The sequence below is a fragment of the Seriola dumerili genome, unplaced genomic scaffold, assembly GCF_002260705.1.
Source record: "Seriola dumerili isolate Sdu_G_001 unplaced genomic scaffold, Sdu_1.0 BDQW01000017.1, whole genome shotgun sequence".
Classification (NCBI taxonomy): domain Eukaryota; kingdom Metazoa; phylum Chordata; class Actinopteri; order Carangiformes; family Carangidae; genus Seriola; species Seriola dumerili.
In genome coordinates this window covers 3,652,673-3,672,046 of record NW_019174272.1, presented here as the reverse complement: position 1 = coordinate 3,672,046, position 19,374 = coordinate 3,652,673, and the positions used below count along the sequence as shown (strand labels likewise).

The 19,374-nt window shown below is 40.4% G+C and overlaps 1 protein-coding gene across 1 annotated transcript in view; it reads left to right on the top strand.

Moving 5' to 3' along the window:
- The window catches only part of adgrv1 (adhesion G protein-coupled receptor V1), a 96,199-nt gene extending 79,043 nt beyond the window's left edge, over nt 1-17,156 (top strand). Inside the window, exons 91-94 of the mRNA XM_022753992.1 lie at nt 2,963-3,084; nt 9,505-9,690; nt 12,258-12,435; nt 16,912-17,156. Coding sequence (XP_022609713.1) covers nt 2,963-3,084; nt 9,505-9,690; nt 12,258-12,435; nt 16,912-17,030 — 605 coding nt within the window. The 3' untranslated portion in view covers nt 17,031-17,156. The remainder of the gene's footprint in view (nt 1-2,962; nt 3,085-9,504; nt 9,691-12,257; nt 12,436-16,911) is intronic.
- Nucleotides 17,157-19,374: the final 2,218 nt, after the last annotated feature.

The following is a 19,374-nucleotide window of genomic DNA, read 5'->3' as shown; positions in this document are numbered from 1 at the left end:
CAAACTTGAGCCCCGTGTTTTGTGTTTCCATCCTACTTGTGAAGTGAACTGTACAGTCCGTCCTACATAACTTTAACCAGTGGACTAAAATGAGAGCGACTCAGCAGTGTCATTTTGAATTTGTACATTTTCCCTTTGGACTCGAAAGTCAGTGTAAAACCATCATTTTGAAGATGTTGCCTGAAATCCATTTGTAATGTAATATATTAGATTCATCTCATTGTGCGCTCTTTTGTATGGTCAGTTTGATAAAGTGTGCTCCATATAGTCATGGTAGATATGAGGACACGGAGCATGAATAAAGCTTATCAATGGCACATCATGTTCTCAGCCACACAAAGAAACACGCTGCTGCAAATTCCAGCCACCTTACCAACCCAGCCATCCACTCCCCAACACACACATACACACATAGAATTACAGAAGTACACAGAGCATCACAGAAAAAGTCCGTGCCCAATGACATCTCTTGCTTAAATGCATGGCTAGAGTGAATCACTTAATTAATGTAGCTACAGAGATGCAGTAACACACAGTTAAGTGTGGATACGAGCTTTTTCAGCTCTGAACTCTCACACCCCAGTTTTCAATCCTTCTTCTTCCTTTACCTTTAAATTTGCTCCTATCACTGCTAATATACTCCCATTTAATTAAGGCCTTATTTCATTACCTTAGTATTTAGCAATCAAAAAGATATATGGGACTGTAAGTTAATGGTAATGGCTGAAAATGTCCATACAGCACAGCCACCTTGGGTGTGTTTGGTGTTCAAATTCGAGCGGTGCAGTACACCTGTGATCACTGTGACTGACACACCAACTGTGATGCATCTTACTAAAAAACTGAACAAGTTTACTCATCAAGTGGAGACACATTTTTAATTTCCCATAAAACCCTCTTCTTTATAAGTACCAGACCAGATGTTTAAAAAAAACAAACAAAAGAAAAACAGTATTTTGTCCTTTTCAGCAGCTGCTACCATCATAGTAACCTTCATTTTTCCCTCCTGCAGAAAACTAGCTCGATAGTAATGAGCTGGTTTATTTATCAGGCCTCTCTCTTTCTCTGTCTCTCTCTCTCTGTTGTGATGAGTCACTCTGACACTTGACTTGTCTACTCCTGATTGGCAGTGCTCATTTTGTTTGTCTTCTAATTAGCTGTTCTAATAATAGGAGAGGGAATGATTTTTCAAGCTGAGAGGAACACCATGAGCTGATATAGATGAGGTCCAAGGATACGTCAGTGCCCTTAATTCAGTCTCCAAATCAGTGAGAGAACACTCACATCGTGAATTATGAATAGTACAAGAGGCAGTGGTTATAAAGAATACGAATCTATCTGTACTTACTCTTATAGACAAAGTCTGAGGCACCTTGTTTGCCTCCGCTTGTGTAGTGTGACATACTGTAAGCCTGAGAGCAGTGCCCTGACAAAAAGTGGGTTACCAGTGACGCCAGTTGCCACAGTAGAGCTCAGTTTAGAGACACGTGCAGAAAGATCTCCTGGTAGACTCATCTTATCTTAGAAACACCTGACACAGTGCAAATACAGAAGATATGCTTGAACGTTTCTCTGCATGCTGTGTACAGTGTGGTGTGTGTTTACTGTATACAGCATGCAGGGGAGACAGTGTGCATTTTAGCATGAGGCCACATGTTTGTAATTGTTGGATTGCTTCCATGTGAGAGTATGTTTTCAGGGCCGTATTTACTAAAGGGTATGCTAATTACAAACTTCTTTAGACGACATGAGTCACAGCGATAGTCCCACTCTCTATACTGAGAGGGGTGAGGTGAGCCAAGGTCCAGGCTTGCTACAATGTTTGTCAATTGGAATGGCATGACTGTTTTTATTTGTTAAAGCATTGCAAATATCAATATTAGTATTGGTATACTAAAGAACATTACTAGGCAATATATGATTTATTTTATTCTCATTCTTAAACACTTGGAAGCTTGAAATTATCAAACAAGATTTAAACAAAATCAAAGTTGTCCACCAGGCTATTTGTTCAAAAGCCTGTTTGGCTTCAGGTTAATTACCCAGCAGCCATATTTTTCCTTTTGCGAGAGCGTCTAAATTTTGATAATCAGCTCCATCATGCACCCTACCAATGTCACCTCTTAGAATATACAGCATGTATAAATGAGGCTAAACATGCTAACACACCAGTTGTCTCCGCCATTTGCACATCCAAAATGATTGTGCACACAGGGTCTTGGATTAGTATCAGCACATCTTATGCATTTGCGGCACCACAAACGTTCAATAGATGAGTGGCGAAAATGGGAGCACTCCCCCAAGGGGACACTCTGCATGCTTGCTTACTGGCTACATATATATGAGAGTGTGGAGCAGAGGTCTTCTCAGCCAACCTTTTATGTCTGTTCTCCAGCTGTGTACAGCTGGGACTTAAAAATCAGGGTCCACGTGAGTCCACATGCACAGCACACGGGTTCATGATGACTGTCGGAGCAGAAAAGATGCCGTGCACCAATGGTGAATTGGAGATGCAAGAACTGGGTCATTAAACAGCTGCTGATGCTCGCTCATGGTTCTCACATCCCCTCCGTCTCTTCTTACTTCCCCACTGTTGGAGGTTATCAGCCCCGGCCTCAGAAACATTAGCAACAAATGAGGATTACACTATGCTGTATATATCCTGGAGAATCTAAATCCAGATGATGATGCAACAACATCTGGTGTCAAGCATAATGTGTTCTGCACTCATTTAAGTCAAGTACCATATTGCTCATGTCAAACTCTTAGTATGTTCAAAGTAATAAGTGTTTGTGTGTGTGTACATGCACATTCATACATTGTAAAATACATTGGGTATGATAAGTGTTTACTCATCTAAGATCCTATAAGGTTTGTTATACAGTAACCTTCATTTAGTTGTTGATATTCTCTCTTGTGCTGAGATTGTTTTTTCATCTTCTTCTGTTCTCTTGTGCTCCAGAGGTGCCGCTTGTCCTCTTCCTGTTCCTGCTCGTCTCTCTGGTCTGGTTGTGGGCGGGACTCCATATGGGCTACAGGCACCTGTGGATGCTCATCCTCTACGTCATCTTCAACTGCCTGCTGGTGAGCTCATATGCTTATTTGTTTGTATACTTACTTACAGTACGTGTTACACACAATACAATCATTTAATCAAATACACATAGCAACAGCATCTGTTTATTATCTTCCTCCTTAATCTCATCATTACTGCTGTCATCATTTCCACACGAGCTATCAACATGAATTTTAGTTGTCATCTTTGTTAATGTTCCCTGAGTTATGAAGTGAAGCTAATCTATGGAAAGTTTCGATTTGCACTCTCAAGCTTGAAATGAGTTAAATTTTCTTTTTTTTTTTCCAGCTTTGACTTGAGTTGACATCATCGCATCATCTCCTCTTGTATTATACAGCTCCCAATAACATTCCCAAATCTCCAAATTACCTCCCAGTAAAATGTTGCTGTTTTAAAACTCAACTGTGAACTGTGCACAGTAAGCCAGAAGAAAACATGGGGATTTGAGGGTGCTATGGGGCGCAATAATAATATCAGGATGTGTACTTTTGGATTAACATAGATTTATTCTTTGGTGTGGTAGTTGGTCAATGTGTTTGCATTTCACAGATTGTAATATTAGAGGGCTTTCTGGAAGTTACCACAAAAGCAAAAGTGATTATTTAGGCTGATAGACTGGTATCTGTGTGTGTAGAGGATTGTGTGTTCTTGCTCTTATATCCCAGTGGGGACTTTAACCTGAATGTACTCCAACCAATAGGGAGTCGTGTGTGTGTGTGTGTGTGTGTGTGTGTGTGTGTGTCTAAGAGTGAGGGAGTGATGAAGGCTAGTTCATCCCACTTTGAAGCCCAGCTCTGATGTGTAGGAGCCTCAGGAGTGGAGAGAGAGGCAGGGTCATCACTGTGTCACATCTCACTGAGGCGTCTCACTGCCATCTCTCTCTCTCTCTGTCTCTCTCCACTTTCCATTAATGTTTTGTCTTTTTGTTGTCTCTATTTGTCCTTCTCTCAATTTGCTGCTCCCTCTCTTTATTCTGACTGTGCTCCAAGTATCAATGGAGATAAAGAGCGGACGATAATGAGGCACAAGATAACTCTATCACCAAATATCCTCCTTACAGCTCGAAACCCACAGATATTTACACAGGTGTCTAACTCCAGAGTTACATAACAATCATCAATGATTATAGGTTGAACCCAGCTAATACTTCTGCTTTTGGTATTTGATACTGAATTATTTATGAGGATTTCTCTAAAGCCAAATGTGTAATACAACTTACGCAGCCTTCACAGACAAATGAAATTCAGTTGTACTGTAATAAACAAAATATATATTATATATATATATATATATATTATATTTAGTTTAGTCTTATATAAACTTGAAAATATGAGGCACATATCAGCATTTTTTTTGTTAAGATTATTTTTGTTAGTGATTACAGATGGCTGAAAATTCATTGCAGTGTTGTCTGGGAGAAGTTCCCTAAACTAGCTCCATGCCAGTAGTTTATCATCAGGAGCTACAGTGTTGGATTTCAAAAGTTGGTGTCCATTTCACTTAGTATTTTATAAAGTAAACTTCCAGGCAGCAGAGTTGTAGTTTTCTGGAAATGTCTTGCATCTTTTGAGACTTTAATAATGTCCTCTTTGCAAAGATATCCAGGAAGCTCTGCCAACCCCTTTCTCTTTGGTGCAATAGATTCTTGTCTTTCTTGTGTAGTCTATAAATGTTTGTGGTCTCTTCTGTCATCCTCTGAGAGGCACCATCTGCCTGTAAAGTGTGCCATAAGAGGTCTGTGGTAACCCGTGGTGATATGTGGCATTCACATGCCAAAGACAACAGCACTGCACCAAAGTAAACTTCTCTTGTTGGTACAGTGACCAATGACCAGAAGTGATGTCAACACCAGCAGTTGATGTCGCATTTAGCACTTGTTTATGAGCTGAGCTTTGTCCCGCCCTTTGACATCATGTGGTCAGTTTCTTTAGCAGACGAGCAGTATGATGATGTTCTTTAAGGGTCACTTTGAATTGATTACATTAATATGTTTGTTAATTAGAGCATTTTAATATTGATTACACTTCTCGGTTTATGTCGGGAAAATGAATGGCCAGTACCATGTTGCATTCCCAAATCCTTCTAGACACCAATTTAATTTTTGTTTTGTCTAAAAATCCGGCCTTAATCCCGTGGGAACACTTTAAAGATTAAAGTCCTTTGTGCCTTCTGTAGTGACCTCAATGTGTTCCTGTCTTTGATTTAGGCCCCCTAAGGCCTTCCAGTCCTCCACATCCAGTCCTCCTATGTCTGCCCTCACACTAATAACAGAAACACACAGGCATACATACACACACACACACACACACACACACACACACACACACACACACACACACACACACACACACACACACACACACACGATCACATATACAACACCAGTCTATTCCTGCTGGCTCTGTGGCAATCAGCTACATTTCTACTGAGAGAGGGCAAATACAACATAAAAGGACTTTATGCCAGCCTAATAGATTGCCCCCTATTGCATCCCTTTTGCCCTTGGCTTCAGGCAGGACACACTCTGGTGACAAGTTGACCCTTGCAGCTAACTTCTCAAACTCAGCTTTCTCTAAGAGAAAAAAAAAGATCTATGAAAATTGATTTTCAATCCTGGTTTCTACATTGCAACCCTCAAAACTCAGACTAAAGCGGCAGCCTCTGGGGTTTGGTCTGGGTCTGCAGTAGGCATAAGGAAGGACTCATCAGAGTGGAACAGACAGATAAAGAGCCCCAAAGCACATCCAAGGACATTGATTAGCAGGAAACAAATGCGTCTGACCTAGTTTTCACAAAGCATTGCTAAGGAAATGGACTCTGTGTTGATGGAGATGCTGTTGCCATGTACCAAGCATGGTTGCAATTAGATTTGTGTGTTTGTGTGTTTGTGTGTTTGTGTGTGTGTGTGTGTGTGTGTGTGTGTGTGTGTGTGTGTGTGTGTGTGTGTGCGCGTGTGCGTGTGTGCGTGTGTGTACGCAAGTTTTATGGGGCAAACTTAATTTATTTAGCTGTGAAGGAGAAAAGAGTTGCAGTAAGAGGGCTGACATTGTGTGTTATTGTGGGACTTCCATTAGGGACTGACTGAAAGTTTAATGAAAGCAAATGGGATCCTGATAACAGGGACTGGAAATGTACTTCTCATCAAACAATCTGCACACCTTGAACAGCAATTAGATTGTCATTATTCATAACAGACTGTCAAAGACTTATGAAAGAAGTTCATTTCTGTGTTAATGTGTTCTGGTGCTTATGCAAGAAGTTATAATTAAAGGGCTGTTTACAGAATGCTTTGAAAAACTGTTTCACAAGAAGACCATTAACAAATTTACCATCAGTAGATCTCCTCAGATCAGATTTCATTAGTCATGCACTAGCTTGATAACTAGACTGAGTTGTAATTTTATTTTCACTTCATTATTTGAATCTCTGCGCTCAAAGTGGAAAAATTTTAAATGAGCAGAATAAGTTAATAAACCTTTCACTTAGATATTGTACTGGCTAAGATGCCACATGACCACCTGTTTCTCAACATTATTATTCCACCAGCTGCTAATGTAGACAATGCTTTTTTTATCCTTTAATCAGGTCTTTAGTGTCATCATTTTCCATTTTGTTCCATTGCCTTGAGGTTGGAAGTCGTTGTACTGTCGGTCTGTGCTGCAAAGTATGGTAAAGCAGTTGTTATTGTTTCTTTCATGGTGTGAATTTTCCATTAGGAGAATTTTCCATGTTTCCCTTGGTGTTGTTGTTGATGTGGTTGTGTGGCACACCTCCCAACAGCTGATTACTGAATGCCATTAAACAGATGCAGATGTTACAGCTGTGCACAACTGTGTTTGTGTTGCAGAGCAGAGATTTCTCTTTAGTTTTCTTTGTAGAAAGCAACTTTTCGTCTCGCGCAGGACATTCGATCGAACCAGACTGTCAAAATAATCGTATTTGCAGCGAAAATTAGAAAAATAAGACTTTTTAATCCACAGACCTCTCTTTTTTCTTCTATCCTTCCTTCCATCCTTCGTTTCTATTGTTACTCAGGATCCACATCTGTGCCACATCAGGCTGAATTAGAATACAATAATCAAATCACCACAGCACCACCCCTCATTATCTCCTCTGGCTGCGGCCCCTCTGCCAGTAAGCCTTACCTCATTGTATCGTCACCGTCAGAAACATCCACAGCCGTGAAGCAGCACCATGCTCCATTACGATTCAATTCCACCCCCGCTTCCTCATTCAACCTTTGTTGTCGCCTATAAATAGGACACAGGATATCTGTGTGTTATTATTGAAACGAAGACCCAGGCCGACGCGTGTCTACACACACGCAGGCAGCTGTGTGAAGCCTGCGAAGAATCACGATTTAGGGGAAATAGATCTGTTGTTTTAACGAGCACAGAAAATTGTTCACATCACTTTTCACAGTTAGGACTGAAGGGAATATTGCATTAATTATCCAGTCTAAATCTGTCCTGAACAACAATATTGTCACTCTCACATGAGTCACTTAAGAAAACTTTGTAGGCTTTTATTTCTTTTGAATTAACTCTACTTTTTAATCTCTGTAGATACAATTTTTTTTCTCACTTTCCCCCCCAAATGTTTCTTTCCACTTCTCTTTGCTTTCTCTTGATCCAAGCTTTGGCCTCCCACCGACCCACCGCCTTCCCTGTCCTTCCTGCTCTCCTTAGGGCTGTGCTTTCCATCTCTAAAGACGTGGCCTCTCCAGTGATCAGGGAACACTTACATAACAGGCCTTATGGTTGTAAAGCCTGTTCCTCAGGCTGCACAGTCTGCTAATGATATGTGCTAATCACCCACAACACCGCTGTGATGGATAGCAAAATACACACCCAGACGTGAACACACACCTGGCTGCTTTTGTTTAATGTTCCCGGTGATCACACAAAGAAAAGTTCATTTCGTTCTTTGACTTCATACACAGACAATTCAAATTCAAAAACAGTGCAATCACTCTACATTAATCTCACGCTTGTCCAGGAAGGCACATGAATGCACGAACCCATGTACATAGATGTACAGCACTTGACAGTTTGTGCAAGTCACTATTTGAGAGATATCAGGCTATAAAACACAGCTAATGACCTGTGAGGTGTTTCATGTTCCATTTTATCTATTTACAACATGTTTCTCCTTACAAGCTGGATGTTCCAGTTTTACAATGCACCCATAAACACACAGTTTCCATTGACGGTTCTCGTTGTCTTTTCTCGTAATGTTGATTGTAACCATCAGCACTGTTTAAATCCTTTTTCTATTGCAATATCCCTTGGGTGCAAAGGTAATGATGATTACTTTGCTATACAGGAACATGCTGGGCAAGTTTGCTGTTCTTTGCTAATTGGCCGATCTGCTGTTTCTTGTTGGCTCTGTCACACATAAACCCCGACGCCTGTGGGTTGGTAACATGCAGCTTTATAGTTTAAATATGCAGCAAAACTTTATGTCACATAGAGAGCTTTGAGGTTTGGGACAGTTTGGGAAGTTCTTACCCACTGCCACTCGTTGAAAACGTAGCACTTTGCTCATCAGACAGATTTAGCATTGTCAAAAACAAGCCAAATGAGAAAATCTAGCTTTACTGATGTAAGAATTTGCATATCAGAGGATCATGCATTTCTCCTAAGATATCAATTGCTCTCTTAACCATGTTTAGAGATATGTGCTTTACTGACCGAAATGGCGTCCAGGTACTTACTTTCTTGCCCATTTCTTGTCACCACCGAACCGCAGTCCTTTTTATATTTCTAAATGTGTTTCTGTGTGTGCATCGTTGGCTGTGCGTTTGCATGCACCTGTATGCAAACACATTCATGCACCACTCTTGTGCATTCCATCTCTGTCTGCGGCTGCCGTCATCACCCGGTGATGAGTGTTGTGAAATGCGGGATGGCCCTGTGGTATTTGACACCCTGGCGTTTTGGGGAAATTCGCAGCCCGGTGCTGTGGACCAGGAGGATTTGGTAATGACAAGGAAGTGGAGGAAGCAGAAATACCTGGGTGCCAATGATGTCATGGCCCAATGATGAAGTAATTATCCATTAATCATGCTGGAAGAGATGCTGTTAGTATGATTGATGTGAAAATGCTTTAACTATTAGTGCAATAACAATGCATTGCTTTATAATAATGCATCCTGGGTACAGTATTATTTGATATTACACAATTTATGCTTATGTTTTACATTTTGAAACTATGTACTCTTTCAGTTCTTGGATCCGAGGCATTACAAGCAACCACAAAATCTACCAGCGTCAGAGACTTTGACAGACGTAATTGATGTCTGGAACATTTCGGCTTGAGACTGATCTAGACATGATACTGAGGAGCTCTGTAGAAGATAAAGGAACAGAGGCGTGGAGAAGGTAGAACTTATTTCTTAATGCTGATTTTCCCCTCTTTCTCTACAGGGATTGTATGTGTTTGCAGTGTACTTCGTCATGCACAACCAGCTGTGTTGGCCAACCAAAGCCAGTTACACAGTGGAGATGAGTGGCCACGACTCTCCAGACTCCACATACCAGGGAGGGGGACCCGCCACTGTCGGGGGCGACATCAGCAAATCAACTCAGAATCTCATTAGCGCCATGGAGGAGGTGACACACAGATACCCACATGCACAGAACTTAGTGCGCTATCAGAGACACAGATACACTTGTATAATCAAAGATAGACATGTTGTGCATATTAGATTATATGGATTTGCAGTATTTTTACCCATATTATCTGGCAATAATACTTTGCACGTATATATTAGTTGCACTCCATTTTCTACTGTCAACTATATCCCCTCTGAAGTATAAAGGACATTTGTGGGGTTTTTTTATAGTATGAGTCTTGTGACTTTGCATTATATACTGTACATGGCCATCAGTTCTATCCGTTATGAAAACATTGTCCTCACGAAGGTTTCTACTGAGATGCCGCAGCAACCTGGAAGTGGCTTCCTAGTTGAACTTCAGCGTACTACCATAGTCGCATCCATATGCAGTTTTTCTATGCTGTGAGGACATTTGACTTTCGATGTCACCTCTAATAGTGGCTTGGATAATGGGGCTGGGTGTGATCCTTGCTCCTGTATCCCCAGATCTCAGCAACTTTGTTAATAAAATGGTATCACAACTTATATGAGTGATGGCCAAAACTATAAAAACAGGGCCTGATTTGTAAAAAGAAATGGGATTTTTCTTTAAATTCAAAATTGTAGTCTTTCTCTACCTTCCCTCACTGTGTTCCACCTTCTCACCTTCTCTCTTAGTCAAATGTTTTTCCCATGCCCTCATTCCCATGGCTCTGTTTGCCCATTCCTGGTTCCTCCTTCACACATTTCTCACATCAGCTGAGCTTGACTCCACAGAGAACATTCATACTCACTCTCTCATTCAGACACTCACACCCATTTGTCCTCTCTGCCTCAAACTGATTCTCATTGTATAACATCTGTGTAAAATTGTGTGTGTGTGTGTGTGTGTGTGGGTGTGTGTGTGTGTGTGTGTGTGTGTAAACGGTTTTCATAACTTCCACTAACTCCCACATCAACTCCTCTTGTGACTTTTCTGTCAGATCGGCACATCACATGCAAACACACACATGCACCACCTCTGTAGTAACTCAGTCTCCTCATCAGCTCTGTCCCTGGAGAATGCCCTATAAGGACTGAGCTGCTGAGAGGGAGAGAAAAAAGGAGAAAAAAAAAAGGGGGGCAGGTTTAACTTCATTACTCCTGGGAGCTCCCCCCTCCCTCTTTCTTTCTCGATCCCTCTCTACACGTAGGAATCCAGTAATCTTGTTTTATTCATGAGAGCACACTCCTGTCTCTCTGAGATTCGGCTACAGCCCAATAAGAAAAAATATCAGCGCAGATAGAGAGCACTAAGACTGGTGATCTAAGTGTTAGATGAGCGATGATTTGTGGAGTGGATCGGCTGAAAGGAAATTGGAGTGGAATTGGAATAGGGATTTTGATTTTTTAATTTGAGAGTTGAAAACATATTGAAAGGTTTGAGTCATCCACTCACGGCCTCCTGTCAAAGTGGATGTGACTGATCTGAGGTGCCTGGTGGTGCTTAATTCACCTCACCGGGACGCTCTGTACCGGTTACAGCCTAGCAAGCCTCAAACACACCCAGACACACACACATTTATGCATGTGCATGAATACAGCAGGCATTCATAATAAATGAGCACAGTGGAAAACAAGAATTGATAATGTATTCATCTGATTCTTGTGGAAAGGAATATGAGTGATACACACATGCAGTGATCTGCTTTTGTTGTAAGACAAATCGCTTTAGTCAATTTCCTCTTTTCATTTCACTCTCTGCCATCTTTTCTTTTCTTACTTTCTTTTCTTTTTCTTTTCTGCCCCATCACTCCTGTCTTTTGCTGTATGGATGCATCAGTTTCACCCCCACCACCAATTAAAAACAAAATAAAAACAAAAATTTCTCATCCATTTAACTGTACTGGCAGCGTAATTTTTATGAATATGGGCTGATTCAGTATGAAACCCTAAACCCTCTGACCTCACTCTCACCCCATGAACCTGCTGTGACCCTGTGGGTTGGCCTTAACCCTTCGGGGTGCCTGAAAAAAACATGCACCCTGCCTGACCCTAACTCATCACAGACTCGATTACGTGGCTGACAGACGCAGCCATCCTCTGAATTAAGTGTTTACGTATGTGTGTGTGTGTGTGTGTGTGTGTGTGTGTGTGTGTGTGTGTGTGTGTGTGTGTGTGTGTGTGTGTGTGTGTGTGAGTGACTGTGTAGACGATGTGAATGGTCGACCTGACTTTACTCTGTGTTCGCGTGAATTTTATCTTTTTGGGCTTTGAACTAATCTTTATCAACAACACATGAAGACAGTCTTATGTGTACTACGTGTAGCTTATGAACTACAAGTACATAAATTTACTCTCTATATAAAATGTCTTACATGATCATAACTGGCTGCAAGGCATTTTATAAAATTATCTTGAAAAGTGCTATATAAATAAATTATAGTACTTTGCTGGTATGAAGGGAAACATTTACATCTCACAAATACTTTAAAATCAAACAGGCCAACAGCAACTATAATACATGCATATTGTATTTGAACTGTGTGCATGTTGATGTGTGCTGACGCAAATGACTGTATGCCGTGTGTCTGTGTGTGTCAGGTGTCAGCAGACTGGGAGCGAGCGTCTCTGCGGCCCAGCAGTCAACCCAGCAGTGTGTTTAAACCCAGTCCAGTGATGGGAACGTACACCACCGAGGGAGGTTTCATCAACACCAACCTGGTGACCGCAGACGAGGATTCACAGGAGTTTGACGACCTCATATTTGCCTTAAAAACTGGTGAGGATTCAAACCAACACAGAGATGAACTGTGCCTTCACACATTCATACTGTTTGTTTCCTGTAGCACAATAAGTTTTTCTTACATTGTATCATTCTCTGTTTGACAAATGAGTTTACTTTTTAAGGACAAAGAAATACCATTATTGACCTCAAACAGGTTCAAAACTTTCTCCTTTCACCAGCTGTTGTTTCCCCTAAAAATTGCAGTGATTAATACCTGCAGGAATTTCACGTCACATTTATAAATGAATACTGGTTTTATTTTATTGATCTAATTAACCTACATTTAAGCAGAAGAGGTTCTGTTGAGGTTTAAAGGAGACTTGGTCCAGACAGGCAGCAGTGCAAACAATAAAGTTTGCAGCAGTAAAAGTAAGTGGCAGGAACACAATATAATATTGAAGTTCCCCTTGTGTATCAACAGTCTTATCACAAAATTAGAAGTGTTTCCAGGTTTCCACTTCACCTCTGGGAAATGGTTAAACACTATGACGGCCTAACAATTTCCATTCTGGCCCTTTAATTTTGTATATAAAGGTATTTATCAGGATTAATTTGTGAACAGTCAGTCAGGAACTTTACTTGAGTCAAACTCTCACTGAAAACATAAAAACATCCTGTGAGTCCTCTGTCCAGTACTTTTCCATGAAATATAAAAATAAAGGCACTGTGGACTGTAAAAAAAAAAAAAAAAAAAAAAAGGTCACCACACAACCGCACAATGTGGTGGCCGCAACAGGCTTCTAAAATAAAACCTTTTCAACCAGGGTTGGTACATGTGGCCAAAAATAGCAATGTTAAAAGTTAGGCTGAATAACAACAGAGGGACAGAAATGATTTTTTTTTTTTTAAAAACATTTGCTTTTGCCAGAATATATGTGTGAGTGTATTGGATTATTTCATAGTGTACATATCTACAATATCTGTATCATCTATTAGCATCGGCCCTGCTTAGTCATTCTGCTGCTGACCTTAAATTTCTCTGCTGCCATGGAAACCATTCTTTCTCCATTGCCATCAATGTTTAATGAGCTGAGGGCCCAAACTGCTCACTGATATATCACCAACACACACACACACACACACATACAGTCCTCTCCTTACTCTTTCAAATCACTGAGTAATTGCTTCACAGTGTCTGAATGAGAATCAGACCCAGCTGGACAACAGCCAACATGAGTCTCAGTACACCGGGACACTCCTCTGCTACTGATGTGAGAGAAGTCCACTGGAGTCAATTTCACACACCTGAAAAATCACCAGCCTGGTGAAGTGAAGGTCTTCCACTGCAGACAGAGCGGAGCTGTCTCACCCGTACTGTTAATACAATAAGCTGAGCACAACAAATACTTTAAGACTGAATAGATGCTTTCGTAAATCTAATTTGAGAATCTACTTTAGTATCTAAATCTTTTCTGCTGCTCTTCCTATCCTATTACATGCAGTGCGAAATGTGAGGCTTATTTGCCAGCAAATCAAGTGAATATTGTCCCTTCAACAAGTATAAACGTTTGACACGTTGAGGATGAGGAGCAAGCTGTGAATGAGTTATGTTGGCGTAGATGTAATTTAAAATGAGCAATAATCACTTTTAGTGTCAAATCACTGAACTGAGATACCAGCGAAGTTATGTAGCAGCACCAAGTGATGTTGTAATGAATATTTTTATTTAATGTATGTGATTGCTCTTGTTCTACTTTCAGCTACTGTATAGAAGATGGAGGTAAACACAATATGTTTTAAAGCAGCAGGGATCTTGAATTTGGACTTATTTATAGACATTACATTTGTAATCACACAATTCTTTGGGAAACGCAGGTGAAGACATCACGAACATCGTTACTGGGAAAAAAGTTTGGACAGTTTGTCCTAAGGAAATTTAAATCATCAAGTTGCTTTACAATAGAAAAGTTGAAATCTTTCTCTGCCTATTTCTCATTCCTGGATGTGATTGTTCTTCGGTTATTCTTTGGTAATAGTAACTGTTACTCTCCACCAGTTCTCCTGCTGATGAACAGCTAACCATGTGAGTTTTAAGTATATCACAGTCAGCTTTAGTCCCATATCTTGGAAAGAGCAAGAGTCTGGTCTTCCAAACGGTGGTCACTCTGGGAGAGATAAGAGATAGGTAGTTAAGATAGACAGACCAGCCTGATAAGACCCTGAAGTTAATCGGACTGAGTCAGGTCACATTGAATTTCCCGGTTAATCTCTTGGGATTCTGGAGAGGAGAAATGACTTTCAAGGAAAATAAATGAATCATTAACAGTTATTGAGCGACGCCAGGCGTCCGATGGCTTTGAGCCCATTAAAGCTACAGTCCTGAGGTTTGGTTTGACTTTGCAAAGAAGGTTGCCCTGTCTGGGACACAGCAGACATTAATGTTTGAAACCCACATCAAACTTCACTTTGTTGGAGCTTCACAGAAACTATTCAGTTACCTCAGTGCAGCACAGGCCTCTAGGGAGAATCACAGGAGACCTGCTAGCGTGCAGAAAAATAACACTTGCAACCATGGAGATAACCAAATTAAAAGTCCTTCCCAACAGGTGTGAGTACAAGAGACTTACAGGTGTTAATAAAGGTGGATTAGGCTAAGAGGGTAGTGTTACACTGAGTAGAAAACTTGGACAGACATAACCTCTTACCCTCTTATTGATTGTGCGGTGAAAAGGTCAACCAGACCCAGAGGTGTGTATTTGTACGTGTGTGTGTCACTCTACCTTCTCACTCTCTAAGTAAATTGACAGTTGTAGCAGTGGGACATTTGTCTCTGAGCTAATCTTTTTTTGTCTCTGTGCCGCCTCGGCGCTGCAGTGAACAAGCTATGGATTTTATTGGTCCTCTCGTCTGCGGACTCAGCAGTATGGAGTTATAATTCATATTATTCAGTGTAGCAAAGAGAAAAGTTTGCAAGATCTAATCAAGTCAAAGCAGTTGGCTCCTCACAGGTCTCTGGCATGGCCTCAGGAAAATATAATTGTCCAGCAGACACTTGATCTTTGCTGTGTGGAGAATAGAACTTAAAAAGTTAGATTTTCATAACAACAATGTGCTGATAAACTTGAGTTACAATCATCTGTATTTTTCAATTAAAACTCGACCAGTGTCAAGGACATTTCACACAACACATTCCCGGTGACCTCTGACCTTCTCTTTGTACATATGTGTCACACTGAATTTATAACTTGGTTTAATCTCAACCAGTCAGTCAGCAGTAAAGATAATTCGCTAATCAGAATTACATAACCTTCTGACAGGGGTCAGTAACTAGCGCTGTAATGACAGTCTTCGCACTTCATTTGGCAGTGAACCATTAACACACACACTCACACACACAGGCACACATGTACTGTCAGCATATGTGCTCTAAGTCTAGTCTGACTGATGGCTGAACATTAACATGTTGGTTTTACTGTTAAAGAACAGCTCAGTGTCTGAGGGAGCCGTGACATACCTGACTGCATGAAGGATCATGTAGGAATCATACATCACCTTATATCACCTTATTCTAAAGGTCACAGTTTAATGCATAAAGCAAAGAATTCAATCTTGGACATTTAATATATACATATATACATATGTATATATATATATATTGAATCGCATGAACAAATCTGGATCTGGATTGTGGAGAAATCCTTGCAACACTTGCTAGATCGATACCAAAAGTCAGCTCTTGTTTCTCGGTCCATTGCCAAACTTTCCACTACAAAAACATTCAACTCTTGAAATATCCTGCAAGCAAACAAACGCTGAAAAAGTCAGTAACTTTCCTGTTGAGGTAACTATACTGTACAGTAGTTTTTTCTTGTTGCAGTTGATAGCACACATGCCGTGGGGACAGTTGCGTTAAATCTATAGTAGAATTTCTTGCTTTAAGAACACACACAGCAAGGTGCTGACATGTATGAGCTTCAGTATAAATCCATCAGCATTAAAACATGTAACATCTCTAAAACATATCTAGTATACCGAGACAAATAAATATTGGTGAATAAAGCATGGTGTGCTAGAGAAAAGTTGTGTGATATGTTTTAATCCAGATCAAATCTATAGTAGCCCAACTGTTTATAGATATAAGAATGCAATTTCGATTACTTACTATATATCATAACTAACCTGTTTTGCCATGTTTGACTGCCATTTCCAGTCTTACCTCAGTGTGTCAGTCTGCTCCATTTCCAGCTCGTTACATGACTGATCAGATAAAGTACATTACGCTGTCTGATAACCCAGAGATTATGACATATAGACTCAATTACATAATAAAATGTTGGCAGATAAGCCTCACTGGAAATGATGAGTCCAGCTGTTGAGTTGGGGGATATGTAATATATGAAGACCTCAAAGCTCAAAAAAAAATATATGCACATATTTTCATATGTACATATCCCTTTAAATAAATAAATACACAGAAACTAACCATGTTTTTGGATTGAATCGTAATGTAACTTTTTGTGTCTGTTTTAGGGACCGGCCTTAATGTCAGCGATAACGATTCCATCCCAGGAAGCCACGACGGAGGGAGTGTAACCAACTCCCAAATAGTTGAGCTCAGACGAATCCCCATCGCAGACACACACCTCTAACCTTTTCACCTCATACAGATCCCATGTTCTCTATTCTTCATATCAGAGAGAAAAATTACAACACAGTATTTTTATATTATAAAATGCTTTTGCACTAAAACAGTTTTTTAATAGAAAATTTTCATATAGACGTTTGATACTGTATGTGATTTTTATTGTATATCTGTTTGTATCTGTTACATATACATATATATGTATGTATGTATGTATAATCCTATACATAATTGTTTCACTAAATTAATTTTTTTTAAGTCCTTGATGGAGTTGTTTTCTGAATGTATATTTTGATGTTTTTTTTTTGTAGAAACCTAGCAAATGAGATAGCCAGATGTGCCCCTTTTAGCACAACCTCTGCTGCTGAGGATGGAGATTGTGTAACATTGTTAATAAATAGTTTACCATATATTTTACATTTGGATATGCTGATTACATTTTTACTGCTCATAACCTGTCAAAGAGGCAGTTTACTACTGGAGTGGCGTAGGGGGTGTTATATCTCTGATGATTATGTAAGTGGGTCTCTATGGGGTCAAGGGTCACATCCAAGGATGGTTTGTGTGAATCATCACTGGAATTTCACAACCTGGTTCTACAGCGAGGAGAGGTCTGCTCTGCTGGTGTCTGCAGAGAGCAATGAATGAGAGATGAGAGTCTGAACATAATATGATGTAAGCAGTGGAGAGAATATTCAAAATTCTGTAAAAGTTAAATTTTATTAGCTCTTCAGTCATATTTGAATCCATTTCAGTTCAAAGCATATACGTATTTTTAAAGCAACGGTTCGTTTTTGATCTGCTCCGTGAAAGACTCAGCGGGTGCGAACATATGAACAAATATTCCCCTTTCAACTCTGACAGCAGCTTTGAACCTCTTGGAATCCAACGTCTACTTGACCCTTGCACCGACCGTTAACCTCTGGCCTCCGTCGACTCGACTTCTGAACTTGGTTAGTGGCTGCACAAGAGGCTGTTACTTTTTCTGCTTAAGTAAGAATGCGTGGTTTGCAAGAGGAAACAAGGAGAAGACATCAAACAGAGGCAGAGGAGGCTGAAGAATCATCTAGCAATCTAGTTGTCACCAGCAACACAGCACCTTGCTCATTACAGTGACCCTCCCAGGTTCATGGTGGATGGTTGAGGTTATGATCCCAGCAGATAATGAGGGAGCAGCAGCAGCAGGAGATGAGTGTGCTACTTGAAGATATTTTAACACTAAGGAACTGGTTAGAAAGTGTTGTCTTGGATGAACCTCCCTCCCACTGGCTAATGGTTTCATTCTCCTTCCTGCAGTCAAATTGAGGGGAAACTGCAGAGGGAAGAAAGAATGAATTCCCCTTTTCTTTTTTTGCGCACTGAGTTAGTTTTGTTTTTATTTAGGAATGATTCAGAGCCAGTGTTTCCTTGTTCTTAAATTTATAAGAACATATTGATCCTGCTATCCCAGCTCGATATAGTGGGAGAGAAGGTATGGCTGGAGGCGCAGAACTTTTCATTTTCCTTTGTTTTCATTTTTTTGTCCTCCACAGTGGCACTTTTCAACCTCTAAGGGAAAAGCAGTGAGAAAACTTTGTCCACAATGGAGGGACACCTCTACCCTGAAAAATAAATGAAATCACATCTCAGAACACGTGTGCGCGCCTTCTCTGTCTCCTGTGAGATGATTACATCACTTTGACCCGTCCTTTAAACGTCAGTAGGAGTCTTTCCTCTGGGATTTGAAAGGAAAACGTTGCTGTAATGAGCAAAGAAGTCATTACTCCACTTAACAAGATAACACTCCACCATTTAATGGCAGTAGTTTCTCGGTTTGTTTTCTCCTGCTGCAAATGAGCTTGTAATAGTGCAGTAAGAACTTTTGATTGTCATCTAGCACTTCCAAGGGGCCTGTTTCATTGTTTACCTCCTTCTAAGAAAAGCAGTTAAGACACAAGCAATTAATTTTCATGCATTATAGCAACCTGCCATCATGGCAACATTACAGCTGTGACGTATTTCCATTATGCATCCATTAGAGTGTACTGCATTGCCTGTAGACTGCATTATGTCATCGCTGTTTATGAGATATGGCGCAAACCAACATCAGTAATTTTGGAAGCTACAAGAGGACAAGGAAAATGGATGTTCTGCAGAAAAGAAACATTCCCTGACCTTTAGTCACATGTGCTGATGAACGTCTAAACTAACAGCTGCATAAAAACTGCTGACGTCTAGTTATCCCAGTGGACATGACATATTTTACTGCATATGTTAGTTATGTAATTAACCACAGTGTACACAGTCCTACCACAATCTTATCTTGGAGGATAAGTGTTTGGGCTTATGACCCCTGAGAAACTTGGGGCCTG